Here is a 19,653-nt window from a genome sequence, read left to right on the forward strand (position 1 = left end):
GCTTGTCATATGAAGAGCGTTTGATGGCTCTGGGCCTGAATTCACTAAAATTCAGAAGAATGGGCGATGAATGGTGAAAGGCTTTGAAGAACTGCAGGGGATGATTTCTCTGGTGGAAGAGTCTCAGACCAGAGGACACTGACTCAGGAAAGAGGGGCATCATTTTAGAATGGAGATGAGGAGGAATTTCTTTAGCCAGAGAGTGGTGAATCTGTGGAATTCTTTGCCCCAGGCAGCTGTGGAGGTCAAGACTATATGTATATTTAAGATTCTTGATTGGTCAGGGTTTGAAGGGGTACAGGAAGAAGGCAGGAGATGGGGCTGAAAGAAAAATTGGATCAGCCATGATGAAATTGTAGAACAGAATCAATGGGCCAAATGGCATAATTTTCTTCTTATATCTTATGGTCATATGGTCTTATCGAAAATGGAAGTTTACCAACTGCTGTAAGATGTTCATGACAACAGTAATCACATTATCGATATACTTGAACTGGAATTGGTTTATTATTGTCACAGTGGAGAAACTTGTCTTGCACACTGTTCATAAAGATCAGATCATTACACAGTGCATCGAGGTAGAACAAGGTGCAGAATAAAGTGTTACAGTTACACAGAAAGTGCAGTGCAGGTAGAGAATAAGGTGCAAGGTCATAACGAGGTAGATTGTGAGGTCAAAAATCCATCTTAAATAGGCAAATCGTAAAAGAAAAAGATGTTCAGAATAATTTGTCACATGTGCATCGAAACATTGAAGTGTACAGTGAAACGCGAACATTCCTCCTGCAACACTGTCCTAGCACGTGCTGAGGGCCGCCTGCAAATGCTTCTGGAGCCAGCGTAGCATGTCCGCATCTTGTTAACCCTAACCTGTACGACTTTGGACTGTGGGAGCACCTGAAGGGAACCCACGCGGTCACGGGGAGGATGTACAAACTCGGTAGAGAGTGACAGGCATTGAGTCTGTGTCACTGGTGCTGTGATAGGGTAACACAGGTCACTACACAACCGCGTCGTCCATTACCTGATGAGTGTGCATGGGAGGAGGGCCAGTAAACAGAAGTTGCGGGCCAAAAGACCTGTATCTGACTCTATGACTCTGTCAAGATAGAGAATCAAAGATCAACTTCATTCGCCACATATTTTGTCATGTGTCAGGAAATTGCTGTTGTGTTGGTCAGGGGATGATATGCAACAAAATACAGTTATACAGAATGATATAAAGTATAAAGTTAGAGGTTAGGGAGGGAAATGGAATAAAATCCGTATGCATACATAAATATCAGCACCTATTGACAATGTAAACAGCATAATAGACAGCTTACACTTCAGTGAGTGAGTGCATATTACCTGCAGATTTTAACCCCCAATATGTATTGGATACATTTCTGTTTCAGCAGTGGGGTCAGCGTTGTTGACGAGAAAGCCAGCATAGACTTCCATGAGCAGAGAAAAGAAATCCTTAATACCATAAACAGTGTGGTTTTGGGGTTTAATGTGGTGTACAGAGTGGTATTGGAGGGTTAATCTGGTGTACAGTGTGGCATCAGAGGGTTAATGTGATGTGCAGTGTGATTATCAGAGGGTTAACTTGGTGTACAGTATGGTATTGGAGGGTTAATGTGATGTCCAGTATGGTATCAGAGATTTGATGTTAAATTGAATTGAATTTATTACTTACAACCTTCACATACATGAAGAGTAAAAATCTTCATGTTACTTCTCCGTCTGAATGTGCAATGTGCATTTTATAGTAATTTATGATATTATGTACAACAGAACAGTCAATATAGCAGAGAAATGCAATTGTATCAGTGTTGAATTCATCAGTCTGATGGCCTGGTGGAAGAAGCTGTCCCAGAGCCTGTTGGTCCTGGTTTTATGCTGCGGTACAGCTTCCCGGATGGTAGCAACTACAAGTTTGTGATTGGGCTGACTCGGGTCCCCAATGATCCTTTGGGCCCTTTTCACACACCTGTCTCTGTAAATGTCCTGAATAGTGGGAAGTTCACATCTACAGATGCGCTGGGCTGTCCACACCACTCTCTGCAGAGTCCTGCAGTTGAGGGAAGTACAGTTCCCATACCAGGCAATGATGCAGCCAGTCAGGATGCTCTCAATTGTGCTCCTGTAGAAAGTTCTTAGGATTTGGGGGCCCATACCAAACTCCTTCAACTGTCTGAGGTGAAAGAGGAGCTATTGTGCTTTTTTCACCACACAGCTGGTGTGTACAGACCACGTGATATCCTCAGTGATGTGGATGATGAGGAACTTAAAGTTGTTAACCCTCTCAACCCCAGACCCATTGATGTCAATAGGGGTTGAGCCTGTCTCCATTCCTCCTGTAGTCCACAACCAGCTCCTTTGTTTATGCGACATTGAGGGAGAGGTTGTTTTCTTGACACCACTGTGTCAGGGTGATGACTTCTTCCCTGTAGGCCACCTCGTTATTATTTGAGATAAGGCCAATCAATGTAGTGTTGTCAGCAAATTTAATTAGCAGATTGGAGCTGTGGGTGTCAACATAGTCGTGGGTATACAGAGAGTAAAGTGGGGGGGCTTTGGACACAGCCCTGAGGGGCTCCTGTGTTGAGAGTCAGAGGGGCAGAGGTGAGGGAGCCCACTCTTACCACCTTCGGGTGATCTGACAGGAAGTCCAGGATCCAGTTGCACAAGGCAGGGTGAAGGCCGAGGTCTCTGAGCTTCTTGTCAAGTCTGAGGGAATAATGTGCTGAATGCTGTACTGTAGTCCAAGGACAGCATTCTCACAGAAGCATCCTTCTTCTCCAGATGTGTAAGCTGTGGCTATTGCATCATCTGTTGATTGGTGGTGTTGATAGGTAAATTATAGGGAGTCCAGTATGGGTGGTAGCATACTGCAGATGTAGACCTTGACCAGCCTGTCAAAGCATTTGTTTATTATTGAGGTGAGTGTGACAGAATGCTAGTCATTCAGACATGTTACCTTGGTCTTTTTAGGTGCAGGGACAATGGTGAGTATTTTGAAGCAGGAGGGCACTCTACACTTGGTGAAGGAGAGATTAAAAATGTCTGTAGACATACCTACCAGTTGTGCCACTCACGTCTTGAGTACCCGCCCTGGGATGCCGTCTGGTCCCACAGCCTTGCGACTGTCCACTCATTGGAAACATCTGCGTAACTCAGCATCAGAGATGACCAAAGTGCAGGTCGCTTCAGCAGCTCTCCTCGGGGCTCAGTGTTGAGGATATCAAATCGCACATAAAAAAGGATTTAGTTTATCTGGGAGAGAGGCAGATATGTTGGCTGCACCACTGCGTTTAACTTAGAAGTCTGCGATGGTGTACAGACCTTGTCATAAGCTGCGTGTATTGTTGGTGGAGAGTTGTGTCTGGATCTTGTCCCTGTATTGTCGTTTTGATGCCCTGATGACTTTGCGTAGATTGCAGCTGCATTTCTTGAGCTCCTGCTGATTACTGGCAATATAAGCTCTGTCTCCAGCGATTAGTGCTGCTCGCATGGAACTGCTGATCCAGGATTTCTGTTTCGGATAGACCCTGGCCGATTTCTGGGGATAACATTCCCAATGCACTTCCAAAATCCAACGACGTGCTGCTCGCTTTGTGTTAAACAATTAGAGCAGGAAATGCAGAGTCACCAACATGCTCTGGAATCCTCAATGGGAACCGCTTGAAACTAAACTACGGTTAATCTCTGTTTTCAAAGAAGTTCACAACATCAGTCCATCAAACATCCAAATTCGTCACAAGGTCGGTTCAACTCGACAGCAAACTGGACCTTACACTCTGGAAACCCCTCATTCAACAAGATTCGCTACCAGTGCTCCCTCTACCCAAGATCAACAAGAGAGTGGAATCTTCTGCCGCCAGACCTGCGCGGTATTTCTGACATTAATATTTTTAAAGATAGACTCAATCAAATCAATTCAGGGGATCTAGTCAAAAAAGCTCACTTTACAATTTAACTCACACATCGTTCACACCAACTGCACGTTGTAACAGCCGTACGGCAGTGCTTACGCAGTACCAAGCAGAGGCAGTGCGGTATCAGAGGGTTAATGTGGTTTACAGTGTGATATTCGAGGGTTAATGTGGTGTACAGTGTAGTATCGGAGGGTTAACGTGGTGTACAGTGTGATATTGGAGGGTTAATATGGTTTACAGTGTGGTATCGGAGGGTTAAAGTGGTTTACAGTGTGATATTCGAGGGTTAATGTGTACAGTGTGGTATCGGTGGGTTAAAGTGGTTTACAGTGTGATATTCGAGGGTTAATGTGGTGTACAATGTGATATTCGAGGGTTAATGTGGTGTACAGAATAGTATCGGAGGGTTAATTTGGTTTACAGTGTGGTATCAGAGGGTTAAAGTGTTTACAGTGTGATATTTGAGTGTTAATGTGGTATACAGTATAGTATCGGAGGGTTAATATAACCATATTACCATATAACAATCACAGCACGGAAACAGGCCATCTCGGCCCTCCTAGTCCGTGCCGAACTCTTAATCTCACCTAGTCCCACCTACCCGCACTCAGCCCATAACCCTCCACTCCTTTCCTGTCCATATACCTATCCAATTTTACCTTAAATGACACAACTGAACTGGCCTCTACTACTTCTACAGGAAGCTCATTCCACACAGCTATCACTCTCTGAGTAAAGAAATACCCCCTCGTGTTTCCCTTAAACTTTTGCCCCCTAACTCTCAAATCATGTCCTCTCGTTTGAATCTCCCCTACTCTCAATGGAAACAGCCTATTCACATCAACTCTATCTATCCCTCTCAAAATTTTAAATACCTCGATCAAATCCCCCCTCAACCTTCTACGCTCCAATGAATAGACCTAACTTGTTCAACCTTTCTCTGTAACTTAAGTGCTGAAACCCAGGTAACATCCTAGTAAATCGTCTCTGCACTCTCTCTAATTTATTGATATCTTTCCTATAATTCGGTGACCAGAACTGCACACAATAGTCCAAATTTGGCCTTACCAATGCCTTGTACAATTTTAACATTACATTCCAACTTCTGTACTTAATGCTTTGATTTATAAAGGCCAGCGTTCCAAAAGCCTTCTTCACCACCCTATCTACATGAGACTCCACCTTCAGGGAACTATGCACTGTTATTCCTAGATCTCTCTGTTCCTCTGCATTCCTCAATGCCCTACCATTTACCCTGTATGTTCTATTTGGATTATTCCTGCCAAAATGTAGAACCTCACACTTCTCAGCATTAAACTCCATCTGCCAACGTTCAGCCCATTCTTCTAACCGGCATAAATCTCCCTGCAAGCTTTGAAAACCCACCTCATTATCCACAACACCTCCTACCTTAGTATCATCGGCATACTTACTAATCCAATTTACCACCCCATCATCCAGATCATTTATGTATATTACAAACAACATTGGGCCCAAAACAGATCCCTGAGGCACCCCGCTAGTCACCGGCCTCCATCCCGATAAACAATTATCCACCACTACTCTCTGGCATCTCCCATCTAGCCACTGTTGAATCCATTTTATTACTCCAGCATTAATACCTAACGACTGAACCTTCTTAACTAACCTTCCATGTGGAACTTTGTCAAAGGCTTTGCTGAAGTCCATATAGACTACATCCACTGCCTTACCCTCGTCAACATTCCTCGTAACTTCTTCAAAAAATTCAATAAGGTTTGTCAAACATGACCTTCCACGCACAAATCCATGCTGGCTACTCCTAATCAGATCCTGGCTATTCAGATAATTATTAATACTATCTCTAAGAATACTTTCCATTAATTTACCCACCACTGATGTCAAACTGACAGGTCTATAATTGCTAGGCTTCCTTCTAGAACCCTTTTTAAACAATGGAACCACATGAGCAATACGCCAATCCTCCGGCTCAATCCCCGTTTCTAATGACATCTTAAAGATCTCCATCAGAGCTCCTGCTATTTCTACTCAAACTTGTGGTTTACACATTACTTGTGGAGGGTTAAAGTGGTTTACAGTGTGATATTCGAGGGTTAATGTGGTGTATAGTGTGGTATCAGAGGGTTAAAGTGGTTTACAGTGTGATATTCGAGAGTTAATGTGGTGTACAGTATAGTATCAGAGGGTTAATGTGGTGTACAGTATGGTTTCGGAGAGTTAATGTGGTTTACAGTGTGGTATTCGAGGGTTAATGTGGTGTACAGTATGGTATCGGAGAGTTAATGTGGTTTACAGTGTGGTATTCGAGGGTTAATGTGGTGTACTGTATGGTATCGGAGGGTTAAAGTGGTTTACAGTGTGGTATTCGAGGGTTAATGTGGTGTACAGTATGGTATTGGTGAGTTAAACCCTGGCAGGGAGAGAGAGCGAGGGGGTGGGATTTTACACACACACATCACGGTTGGGACAGAAAATATTACACCCTCTTTGTTTAGCGAGCGAGTGAGATACTTCTTTACTCAGCTCTGATGAAACATCATAGATAAATCCTTAAGCTCGGGCTGGACCATCGATAAGGTCCCACTTTTCACCGATGACCCCATGTTTTTGTTTTTCTGTGAGCTGCTAAACCTGATCACCGAGGGGTGTGAGAGAGGGGAGGCGGGGAGGGGGAGTGCCAGTGCGAACGGGGTGTCTGTTGATGACTGTGGATAGTTCAGGGAATCACAGTTAAAGGTCTAACATGTCCACACCACCCATCTACACCAACAATTTTTAAAGATTATCTTTATATATCACATGTACATCGAATCATCGAAGCATACAGTGAAATACATCGTTTGCATCCACACCCGATGCAGTCCGAGGAGGTGCTGGGGGCAGCCCACAAGTGTCTCCATCCTTCCAGTGCCAACACAGCATGCCCACAACCCACCAACCCTAACCCGTGTTTATGTGGAATGCGGAAGGAAGCAAACTGGCACTCTGGCATAGTGGTCAGTGCAGTCACTATACAGCAACCACTGACTGGGGTTCGTTCTCCGTGACCACCTGGGTAGTGGTCAGTGCAGTCACTATACAGCAACCACTGACTGGGGTTCGTTCTCCGTGACCACCTGGGTAGTGGTCAGTGCAGTCACTATACAGGAACCACTGACTGGGGTTCGTTCTCCGTGACCACCTGGGTCGTGGTCAGTGCAGTCACTATACAGCAACCACTGACTGGGGTTCGTTCTCCGTGACCACCTGGGTAGTGGTCAGTGCAGTCACTATACAGCAACCACTGACTGGGGTTCGTTCTCCGTGACCACCTGGGTTTCCTCTGGGTGCTCTGGTTTCCTGCCACATTTTAAAGACCTACGGATTGGTGAGCTGCTGCTGGAAGCATGGCTGCCCCCAGAGCAATCCTTGTTGATTTGGGTTTGTTCTTTACAATGCATTTCACTGTAAGTTCCGATGAAGCTGTGACAACTAAATCTAAACCTTATCACACCTCTCTTGATCTCTACACCGGAGCAAATCTGTGCAGACACGAGGAGAACTTACTAACTCCTTACAGATAGCAACAGGACCAATCTTGCAGCTGGCGTTGTAAATGGTTATGCTCCCCGCTGCACTACCGGCCACCGCGCCACTCCAGAGGGCTCGCATCACACTGACTGCAGCTGTGCAGGTGCCTGGGTGCCCATTGCAAGGTGTGTGAGTGTGTGTGTGTGAGTGTGCGAGAGAGAGTGTGAGTGTGCGAGAGAGTGTGTGTGTGTGAGTGAGAGAGAGTGTGTGAGTGTGTGTGTGAGTGTGAGCGTGTGTGTATGTGTGTGAGTGTGTGTGTGAGTGAGAGAGAGAGTGTGTGTGTGAGTGTGTGTGTGTGAGTGTGCGAGAGAGAGTGTGAGTGTGCGAGAGAGTGTGTGTGTGTGAGTGAGAGAGTGTGTGTGTGTGAGTGTGAGCGTGTGTGTATGAGTGTGTGAGTGTATGTGTGTGAGTGAGAGAGAGAGTGTGTGAGTGTGTGTGTGAGTGTGAGCGTGTGTGTATGAGTGTGTGAGTGTGTGTGTGTGTGTGAGTGAGAGAGTGTGTGTGAGTGAGCGTGTGTGTATGAGTGTGTGAGTGTGTGTGAGTGAGAGAGAGTGTGTGTGAGTGTGTGTGTGTGTGAGAGAGAGAGTGTGTGTGTGAGTGTGTGTGTGTGAGTGTGTGTGTGAGTGAGAGAGAGAGTGTGTGAGTGTGTGTGTGAGTGAGAGTGTGTGTGTGAGTGTGTGTGTGTGAGTGTGTGTGTGTGAGTGTGTGTGTGAGTGAGAGAGAGAGTGTGTGAGTGTGTGTGTGAGTGAGAGTGTGTGTGTGAGTGTGTGTGTGTGAGTGTGTGTGTGAGTGAGAGAGAGAGTGTGTGAGTGTGTGTGTGAGTGAGAGTGTGTGTGTGAGTGTGTGTGTGTGAGTGAGTGTGTGTGTGAGTGAGAGAGAGAGTGTGTGAGTGTGTGTGTGAGTGAGAGAGAGAGTGTGTGAGTGTGTGTGTGTGTGTGAGTGAGTGTGTGTGTGAGTGAGAGAGAGAGTGTGTGAGTGTGTGTGTGTGTGAGAGAGAGAGTGTGTGTGTGTGAGTGTGTGTGTGTGTGTGAGTGAGTGTGTGTGTGAGTGTGTGTGTGAGTGTGTGTGTGAGTGAGAGAGAGAGTGTGTGTGAGTGTGTGTGTGAGTGAGAGAGAGAGTGTGTGAGTGTGTGTGTGTGTGTGAGTGAGTGTGTGTGTGAGTGAGAGAGAGAGTGTGTGAGTGTGTGTGTGTGAGCTGCCTCCCACTCCAGCCCTGCTGTAAGGATGAGAATGACAGTAATGACACAGGACTGCTGCTGCTATTCATTTTGAAGCAATCTTTTCTGGGTAAATGGTATGTTCCATCACAACCCATTGAAATCAAGAGGAGTGAATGACAGCATTGGGATCCAGTGTTAAACATCCCTACAGGGCCTGGACAATTTCCAGACTCTCATGATTGGGTACTGGGGGGCTTGATGCTCTAACTAATGGCTGGATTTATGTTACTGTACAGGCAGAAGTGATTTTGTGGTATTTAGCACCGTGTTTGGTCCAGAAATAGTGAACTGAAGGTCCTGTTAGTGTGCATACTGTTCAAATTTATTACAGTAATGTACTTATATAATCATATAACAATTACAGCACGGAAACAGGCCATCTCGGCCCTTCTAGTCCGTGCCAAACTATGTTACCATTACTACCCTGACAATCATTTTCTTGTAGGCATTCTCAAGACAGAGAAATACAATAGAATCGATGAAAAAATACATAGAACATAGAACAATACAGCTCAGTACAGGCCCTTCGGCCCACAATGTTGTGCCGGCCCTTAAACCCTGCGCCCCCCCCCCAACCTTAAATTCCTCCATATACCTGTCTAGTAGTCTGTTAAACTTCATTAGTGTATCTGCCTCCACCACTGACTCAGGCAGTGCATTCCACGCACCAACCACTCTCTGACTGAAAAACCTTCCTCTAATATCCCCCTTGAACTTCCCTCCCCTTACCTTAAAGCCATGTCCTCTTGTACTGAGCAGTGGTACCCTGGGGAAGAGGCGCTGGCTGTCCACTCTGTCTATTCCTCTTAATATCTTGTATACCTCTATCATGTCTCCTCTCATCGTCCTTCTCTCCTAAGAGTAAAGCCCTAGCTCCCTTAATCTCTGATCATAATACATACTCTCTAAACCAGGCAGCATCCTGGAAAATCTCCTCAGCACCCTCTCTAATCCAGGCAGCATCCTGGTAGATCTCCTCTGCACCCTCTCTAATCCAGGCAGCATCCTGGTAAATCTCCTCTGCACCCTCTCTAATCCAGGCAGCATCCTGGTGAATCTCCTCTGCACCCTCTCTAATCCAGGCAGCATCCTGGTAAATCTCCTCTGCACCCTCTCTAATCCAGGCAGCATCCTGTTGAATCTCCTCTGCACCCTCTCTAATCCAGGCAGCATCCTGGTGAATCTCCTCTGCACCCTCTCTAATCCAGGCAGCATCCTGGTAAATCTCCTCTGCACCCTCTCTAATCCAGGCAGCATCCTGGTGAATCTCCTCTGCACCCTCTCTAATCCAGGCAGCATCCTGGTAAATCTCCTCTGCACCCTCTCTAATCCAGGCAGCATCCTGTTGAATCTCCTCTGCACCCTCTCTAATCCAGGCAGCATCCTGGTGAATCTCCTCTGCACCCTCTCTAATCCAGGCAGCATCCTGGTAAATCTCCTCTGCACCCTCTCTAATCCAGGCAGCATCCTGGTAAATCTCCTCTGTACCCTTTCCAATGCTTCCACATCCTTCCTATAGTGAGGTGACCAGAACTGGACACAGTACTCCAAGTGGGGTCTGACCAGAGTTATACATACAGACAAAGCCTGACAAGCAACCAATGCGCAAAAGACAAATTGCCAACTAAAGTAGACAGATAGAGATGGATAGACAGATAGTGAGATCCAGAGATAGACGGACAGATAGAGAGAGATATATATAGATAGATAGATAGATAACAATACTCAGTGTGGTAACTTTCACTTTACAAAAAGACCACTCGACAACTTGATGGCCAAAAGAGCATCTTTATCTGGGACGGAAAATGATATTTACAACACAGAGGCTTCCAGGTTCCTCGTGCGGCCTGGGTGGAGGGACTATATACAATGTACACTGGGAGTAAAAAGAGCGGAAGTAAAGACCCCGCCAACCCTGGAACCCACCTCTTGCTACCAACAGCTTCCCGATTAATATTAACTTACTTTTAATAATACTCACATTACAACACTTCTCCCCCTTTAAAACCCCACATTCCCCAAATATAGAAGAACTGGGAAATAAAGACACTGGTATCAGCAACAGGTAACCAATACAAAAATACCAAAAAAAATGGCAAATTCAACATTCAATCTAACAACAGAAGAAACTATCCAATCAAAGATTCAGTCTGTCAGGGGGTTTGCGAGGGCACTGCCATCTACGCACTACCCCCGGTGACCCAGCAGGCACCGCTGGTGAGGGTGTTTTGGGTGGATCTGGTGTTGGGGACACTAGAGGGGTCTGTGTGAGAATGTCCATCCTCTTCAGGGGACTCTGCCCCCTCTGCCAGTGACTCTCCCTCTCGCAAAGTCACAGTACATTCCTGGTATGCATTAAGCGGTCATTGCTCCTTAACTATTTTGGACTTCTGAGCTTCTTTGAAATCGGTGGCAAGCTATTCTCAACATTATTGGGATAAACGGCATCTACAGGTTTGCCACCTAGCTTGGAACGCACTGAAGAAGGAACTTTGGTTCTTGAACCATCGTCACGACCATGGCTCAGAATAGACCCAATTGCAATTTTTTCATAGAGTTCCTTGTTATAACTTGGAACTATCCGGAGTTCAACAGCAGGAAATCACAACGCGTTTTGGAAAACCTCTTGTGCTTGAACAAAGGTCTTGTCTGTTAAATCACAGTCATTGATTTTGATGTTACATTCATTCTCCTGGAGCAGGTTCTCTTTTCTTGAATACCACGAATTCTCAGGCCAAGGAATCTTCCACTCAGTGTAGAGTTAAAAGGCACCACATGGATTCCCAGGGGGCCACCGCCTCCAGAAAATTCTACTTTCTTTGTCAAATCACTTAGAGTGCTTTCTGAATGCTTGTCTGGTGGTCCTGGAGGCTGTGTTCTTACATCGTTTGCGGGTGCCCCGTTTGCTACTGTTACGATTGGCTTCACATGCAGGTTCCTGTTGGCGGGATCATCAGGCTGAGAAGCACCTTGCTGTAACGGGGCAGGTGGTACAAGAGCTGGGGCACTGCTTCGCCGTACTAGAAGTGGCGTGCTGGCTTTCAGTGCCCAGGGGGTAACTTCAATTGCTCCTGTAATAGGCTGAATAGCCACAAGCTGCGCTGTGAGCTCACTCTCAAATGTGTCCGGACTGTCTGTCACTCACATTGCCATCGGTGACTTCATCGGCTCACTGCACCTCACGCTCTTCCGTCATGTCTGCATATTTAAATTCACGCCAGTTGAGCCAGGTTTTGCAAAGCTGAACGCGGCCCAGAAGACTGGGCCCACTGCCCTTAGCTATCACCAGCCTGGCTTCAGCCTTCTGGCCCCCAGCCAAAATATCCACATATAACACCCCTAAATGAGGTATGGGCTGCCCCGTATCGGTCCTGAGTTGGAGCTAAGATGGTCTGGAGGCAGGTTGGATCCCCATGTCCTCCTGTAGGTCTCTTCACTAATGACCGATGCAGTGGTCCCTGAATCAATCTCGAACTTAATGTCCTTTCCCTTGACAGTGACTGTGGCATAATATGGTTCAGGTGGTCCCTCATCTGTTTCCACCTCAAACATGATGTAGGCACACACTGCCTCCTCGTCTGCCTCTCCTCAGTGGTGTGAGGCTGCCTGAGTCTGCTGAGCTTTCCCCTGCCCAGGCTTAAACTCACCCTTTATGCTCCTGCACTTTTTAACTAAATGTCCCTTCTTGCTACGAGCATGGCAGAGAGTATCTTTGAATTTACAAACGTTTGCATAGTGCGTTCCTCCACACTGAAAACATTCCACCCGCTTTTCCTGTTTACCAGTCTCCCTCCTGACTTGGAGCACTGCCGCCGACTGCGACCCCCCATATCCTTTCTGTGTATCCTTGGTATTATCAGCAGCCAACTCCATGCCTTGGGCAATCTCTAGGGCTTTCTTGAAAGTCAACAGTGTTGAAAGACAATCGGTGTTGTGTGGTGTCATTATTAATGCCGCATACTAATCTATCACGGAGCATGTCGTCCAACACGGCTCCGAAATCGCAATACTCCGATAGCTGCCGAAGCTTGGCCACAAAATCACCCACAGACTGACCTGGCTTCTGGACATGGCTGTGAAACTTGAACCATTGAACTATCACCCAAGGCTTCGGATTGTGGTGGTTCCCCACGAGCTTAACCAGCTCGTCGTATGGAATTTCACCCGGTTTCCGTGGCATAGCTAAGTTCCGTATCAGCTTGTACGTCTTTGCCCCACACACACAGAGGAGAATAGAGTGCTTCTTAGCCTCCTCAGTAATTCCATTAGCACAGAAAAAGTGGCCCAACCTGTCCTCGTACTCCGGACACTCCTCGATTTGCTCATCGAACACACCAACCATTCTGAACACAGCCATCCAAACACAAGGCTCCTCACCCACTCACAGCTCCTGATCGAAAACGGGGTCGACCCATCCGCAAAACCAGTTTACCTCATCGCCAAAAATATGTGGTCACTTTCACTTTACAAAAAGACCACTCGGCAACTTGATGGCCAAAAGAGCATCTTTATCTGGGACGGCAAATGATATTTACAACACAGAGGCTTCCAGGTTCCTCGTGCGGCCTGGGTGGAGGAATTATATACAATGCATACTGGGAGTAAAAAGAGCGGAAGTAAAGACCCCACCAACCCTGGAACCCACCTCTTGCTACCAACAGCTTCCCGATTAATATTAACTTAGTTTTAATAATACTCACATTACAACCGAGAACATTAAGTTGTAGAGTCCGTAGGTTGTGGAATCGGTGCGGTGTTGGGGCAAGTGAAGTTATCGCCACTAGTTCAGGAATCTGACGATTGAGGGGTAATAACTGTGGGACCTAAGGCTCCTGTCCCTCCTTCCTGATGGCAGCGGTGAGGAGAGAGGTGGTCTAGACTGGGCTCCTTGGTGACAGATGCTGCTTTTTTGTGGCATCGCTCCATGTAGATGTGCTCACATCCCATGTTTTGAGAGATAGATAGGGAAAGATAGTGAGATTAAGGGAATTATTCGCAGTTCAGGATTCATGATTTAAGGTTGTTTATCAGACGTACATCATTTGTGTCAACAATGAACACGACCGAAGTGTGACCACACATTAAGGTGCCAACACCACATGTCCACAATGTTCAGCGGAACAACACAGGACATGAGGATACAGAACACAATGATGTAAAGAGACGGTACACTATCGAGGGCAAGACCCTTAACAGTGTTGATGAGCTGAGGGATCTTGGAGCCCAAGTTCATAGCTACACAGTTTGATAGGGTGGTTAGGTAGGCATATGGCATGTTTGCCTCTATTAGTCAAGGCACTGAATTCAAAAGTCAGGAAGCTACTATATGTTCCAGCTTTATAAAATGCTATTTCCTGAGGAGACTGAGGTCCTTTAACATCTGCCGGACGATGCTGAGGATGTTCTACGAGGCTGTGGTGGCCAGTGCTATCATGTTTGCTGTTGTGTGCTGGGGCAGCAGGCTGAGGGTAGCAGACACCAACAGAATCAACAAACTCATTCGTAAGGCCAATGATGTTGTGGGGGCGGAACTGGACTCTCTGACGGTGGTGTCTGAAAAGAGGATGCTGTCCAAGTTGCATGCCATCTTGGACAATGTCTCCCATCCACTCCATAATGTACTGATTAGGCACAGGAGTACATTCAGCCAGAGACTCATTCCACCGAGATGTAACACTGAGCGTCACAGGAAGTCATTCCTACCTGTGGCCATCAAACTTTACAACTCCTCCCTCGGAGTATCAGACACCCTGAACCAATAGGCTGGTCCTGGACTTATTTCCACTGGGCATGATTAACGTATTATTTAATTATTTATGGTTTTATATTGCTATATTTCTTCACTATTCTTGGTTGGTGTGACTGTAACGAAACCCAATTTCCCTCGGGATCAATAAAGTCTGTCTGTCTGTCTGTCTGTCTGTAGTTGGGCTGCATCTGGAGTACTGTATACAGATCTAGTCTCCCCACCATCGGAAGGATGTTGAGGCTGTGGAGAGGCTGCAGAAGATGTTCACCAGGATGCTGCCTGGGTTAAAGGGCATGAGAGGCTGGACAAACTTGGGTTGTTTTCTCTGGAGCGGCAGAGGCTGAGGGGAGATCTGATAGAGGTTTACTAGATTATGAGAGGCGTAGATAGAGTAGACAGGCAGTATCTTTTCCCCAGGATTGAAATGTCTAATACCAGAAGGCATGCATTGAAGGTGAGAAGGGGTAATTTCAAAGCAGATGTGAGGTTTTTTTTAACACAGAGAGTGGTGGTTCCTAGAATGTGCTGTTTGGGGCGGTGGTAGAGACAGATACATTTGGGACTTTTAGGAGATGTTTAGATAGGCAGATGGATATGAGGGAAATGGAAGAATATGGACGTTGTTTATGTAGTTGGCCATTTGGTTATTAATTTAATGGTTCAGCACAGCAGTGTGGGCTAAAGGGCCTGCCCTGCGCTGTACCGTTCTGTGTTCTAACAGGTAGCAACACAAGAGCAGCAAAACCAACCCAGCCACATTTGCAGCCGTCCAAACCCAAGACTGTCCGGGAACACCTGGATTCAGGCTCGAATTCGGGAGTTACAGAGAAAGGGGTGAAAGGCATTGTGTCTGACTGGAGAAGAGAGTTAGAGAGGGAACACAGATGCTGAGACTTTATTCGGCATTTATCAGAGAATTTGAACTTTGAGATAATCCATGGGATAATCGGAGTCCACAGACTCCTTTCAGATTCAGATATTTATTTTCGTACACAACTGGGTGCAATTGAATTAAATTCCTCACTCACAGAGCAAACAGTGTACATGGTGCTAACAACTACAGCAATAATCTCTCATGAGTGAGCTGGGGCTTTTCTCTTTGGAGTGAAGGAGGATGAGAGGTGACTTGATAGAGGTGTACAAGATGACAAGAGGTACAGATCAAGTGGACAGCCAGAGACTTTTCCCAGGTAGAAGTGGCTACCATGAGGAGGCATAATTTTAGTGTGATTGGAGGGAAGTATAAAAGGAGGAGTCAGAGGCAGATTTTTTCACAGAGTGGTTGGTGTGTGGAATCCACTGACAGGGGTGGTGATAGAGGCAGATACGTTAGGGACGTTAGGTAGGCACATAGACGAGAGAAAAATGGAGGGTTATGTAGGAGAGAAAGGTTCTATTGTTCATGTTGTTGTTTCATTCTGCCATTTGGCGCATCAAGCGGCAGCTTTGCAGTTTCTTTAGCATTTTTGCCTGAGGCTGAGTTTCTAGCTCAACGCTCAACCCAGCACAGATGGAAAACGTGTAAGGTGCAGGCCAGATTCAAACCTGGGACTGTTCCCCTCGAAGTCCAGTACAGGTACCACTACACCGCTGGCCGCCTAGATGGTTCTTGGAGCAGGTTAAAAGTGATAGCATATTGGTTAGCACAAGTCTTGACAGTACAGGCAATCTGGGTTCAATTCCTGCCCCTGCCTGTAAGGAGGTTGTAACTTCTTCCCATAACCGGGCTTCCTCCGGGAGCTCCGGTTTCCTCTCACAGTCCAAGGAAGTTATGGTCAGTAGGTTAGTTGGTCATTGTAAATTGTCTGGTGATTAGGCTGGGTTTAACTCAGGGGTTGCCGGGCAGAAGGGCTTATTCCACGATGTATCTCGATAAGTAAATAGATAGATAGATAAATGAGATCGATACAACATCGGTTGCCAATCGCCTGCACTGTGTGGTAATGTTCTTAGTTCTAGTAAGTGAAATAATGGGTGCAGAACAAAATCAGCAACAGATTTATTATTACTGACTTATAAGTTGTGAAATTTGCTGTTTTACAGCAAGCGCATAAAATTACTGTAATTTACTAAATTAAATAAATAGTCCAAAGTAAAAGGAATAAGAGTTGATGGGTTCATTGTCCATTCAGAAATCGGATGGCGGAGGGGAAGAAACTGTTCTGGAATCATTGAGTGTGTGTCTTCAGGCTCCTGTAGCTCCTCCGTGATGGTAGTAATGAAGAGAGGGCAGGACCCCGATGGTGAGGGTCCGCAGTGATGGGTTTTGCTTTCTCAAGGCATCGCCTTTTATAGATGTCCTCCCTCACGGGGAGGGTTGTGCTGTGATGCAGCTGGCTGAGTCCATGACCTGGGCAGCTTCCTATGACCCTGTACATTGGAGGCTGTGTACCGGGGGTGATGGAACCAACTGGAGTGTTCTCTACACTACGTCTGTAGAGATTTGTAAGATGCTGACAGTCCAAGGTACAGTGTTGTGTTAATCACGCCTCCCTTTCTTTTGCAGATCACCAGAAGCTGGAGAGAGAAGCTCGGATATGCCGTTCCCTCAAGCACCCTAATATCGGTAGGTGAAAGCTTATGGTAGAGTAAGCCATAGAGTTCATGCTGTCATTTCATGAGACCATACAACTAAGATCACAATTAAGCAATTTGACCCATTGCATCTGCTTCACAATACAATATCGCTGATTTATTTTCCATCTCAACTCCATTCTGATTCCCGTAACCTTTGACTCCCTTACTAATCAGAAAACCTATCAACCACCACTTTAAATAGACCCAATGACTTGACCTCCACAGCCATCTATGGCAACAAATTCCACAGATTCGCCACCATCTGGCTAAAGAATTTCCTCCTCATCTCTGTTCAAAATGGACATCCCTCTATTCTGAGGCTGTGCCCTCCGGTCTTATATTCCCCCACTACAAGAAACATCTTCTCTGCATCTGTTGTATCTAGGCCTTTCAATATTTGGTAGGTTCAATGAGATCCCCCCTCCTAAATTTCTTTTTCAATTAACTTTTTAAAAAACAATAATAAACACAATAAAACAACAAGCATAATAATAAAAACGCAATAAATACAAATAATAATAGCTTGTATACACAGATTAATTGTATGTTCATAAAGTGATGCTAACACAGGAGTGTCTGTACATAAGGTGACTGACAGGAAATGATAAAGTAGTGGTGGTTGGAGGTGTGGAGGGGTGGGTTAGTGGGTGGGGGTGTTAATCAGCCTCACTGCTTGGGGAAAGGAACTGGTTTTCTTGATGGTCCTGAGGTGGGAGCTACGTAGCCTCCTCCCTGATGGAAATGGGGCAAACAGTTCATGAGCAGGCTGGGTGGAATCCTTCATGATGTTACTGGCCCTTTTACTGAATAAGTATTTTGCATCAGTCTTCACTGTGGAAACCCCTAGCAGTCTGGTGGAAGCTCCAGGTGTCAGGAGTCATGTGGTGTGTGAAGTTACTAGAGAGAGGGCTCTTGGGAAACTGAAAGGTCTGAAGGTAGACAAGTCACCTGGGCCAGATGCTGTACAGCTCAGGGTTCTGAAAGAGGTGGCTCAAGAGATTGTGGAGCCAATAGATTCTGCAATGATTTTGGAAGACTGGGAAATTGTAAATGTCATTCCACTCTTCAAGAAGGGAGAGAGGCAGAAGAAAGGAAATTATCTGACCTCAGTGGTTGAGAAGATGTTGGAATTGATTGTTAAGGACGTGGTTTCAGGGGATTTAGAAGCCCAGGATAAAGTAAGCCATAGTCAGCATATGGTTTCCTCAAGGCAAAATCTTGCCTGACAAATCTGTTGGAATTCTTTGAAGAAGTAATAGGATAGACAAAGGTTAACTTGCAAGTGGGAGAGTGTAAGACAGAGGACACAGCCTCAGGATAAGAATGGAGATGAGGAATTTCTTTAACTAGGGAGTAATGAATCTGTAGAATCCACTGCCACAGGCAGCTGTGGAGGCCAAGTCTTTATGTATATTTAAGGCAGAGGTTGATAGATTCTTGATTACTCAGGGCAGGAAGGGATACGGGAGAATGAAGGTGATTGAGGCTGAGAGGGAAAATGGAACAGCCATGATGAAATGTTGGAACAGACTCGATGGGCCACATGGCCAAATTCTGCTCCTATATCTTATGGTCTTAAGGATGCTTCTAGCTCCTTTCAGTATATATGTCCTGGATGGTGGGTAGGCTGTTGCCAGTGATGCATTGGCCAGTTTTGACTACCTGTTGAATCAAATCTTGTGGACACTCCCTTCGTGGCGATAACGTGCAATAGCAATCAGGCCTCTAACTGTGGAATCAATTGTCAGTTGAACTAATGGTTTGTTTGTAGATTTGAGAACTTGGTGTACTGGGACCTTGAGAGTTTCCATAGGAACCTGAGGGTTAACTTCTCATGCAGAGATTGTTTTGTACTTGGAATGAGGAAGTGGTTGAGGCTTGCCCTGACCGATGAAGGTGAAGAACACCACTCGTATCATCCTAGCTACTTGTGTGGCCACTTTCAAGGGAATCTTTGAGGAATCGGCGACTAGAAAGTAGGGATTCAGGGGTGAAGTTTAGTGTATGTAAATATATACTGTATATAATAACCAGCAGTGCAAAAAGACAGTATTCAGTGAAGTTCAGCAGGGTTGTTGTCACCATGAGTTTCTGCCTGTGGTAACACACTCTGCATTCTGTCCGTACCCAATCTCCGGAGATTTGGCACAGAGAGACTCTGCCTGTGCTAACACACTCTGCGTTCTGTCCAAATCCAGTCTCCGGAGATTTGGCACTGAGAGACTCTGCCTGTGCTAACACACTCTGCATTCTGTCCAAATCCAATCTCCAGAGATTTGGCACTGAGAGACTCTGCCTGTGTAACACACTCTGCATTCTGTCCAAATCCAATCTCCGGAGATTTGGCACTGAGAGACTCTGCCTGTGTAACACACTCTGCATTCTGTCCAAATCCAATCTCCGGAGATTTGGCACTGAGAGACTCTGCTTGTGGTAACACACCCTGCATTCTGTCCAAATCCAATCTCCAGACATTTGGCACTGAGAAACTCTGCCTGTGGTAACACACCCTGCATTCTGTCCAAATCCAATCTCCGGAGATTTGGCACTGAGAGACGCTGCCTGTGGTAACACACTCTGCATTCTGTCCAAATCCAATCTCCGGAGATTTGGTA

The 19,653-nt window shown here is 46.0% G+C and overlaps 1 protein-coding gene across 1 annotated transcript in view; it reads left to right on the forward strand.

Moving 5' to 3' along the window:
* LOC132405678 (calcium/calmodulin-dependent protein kinase type II subunit alpha) overlaps nt 1-19,653 on the forward strand; it is a 332,781-nt gene that overhangs the window by 125,637 nt on the left and 187,491 nt on the right. The window contains exon 3 of the mRNA XM_059990685.1: nt 16,968-17,027. Coding sequence (XP_059846668.1) covers nt 16,968-17,027 — 60 coding nt within the window. The remainder of the gene's footprint in view (nt 1-16,967; nt 17,028-19,653) is intronic.

The sequence above is a fragment of the Hypanus sabinus genome, chromosome 15 (assembly GCF_030144855.1).
Source record: "Hypanus sabinus isolate sHypSab1 chromosome 15, sHypSab1.hap1, whole genome shotgun sequence".
NCBI classification, from domain to species: Eukaryota; Metazoa; Chordata; class Chondrichthyes; order Myliobatiformes; family Dasyatidae; genus Hypanus; species Hypanus sabinus.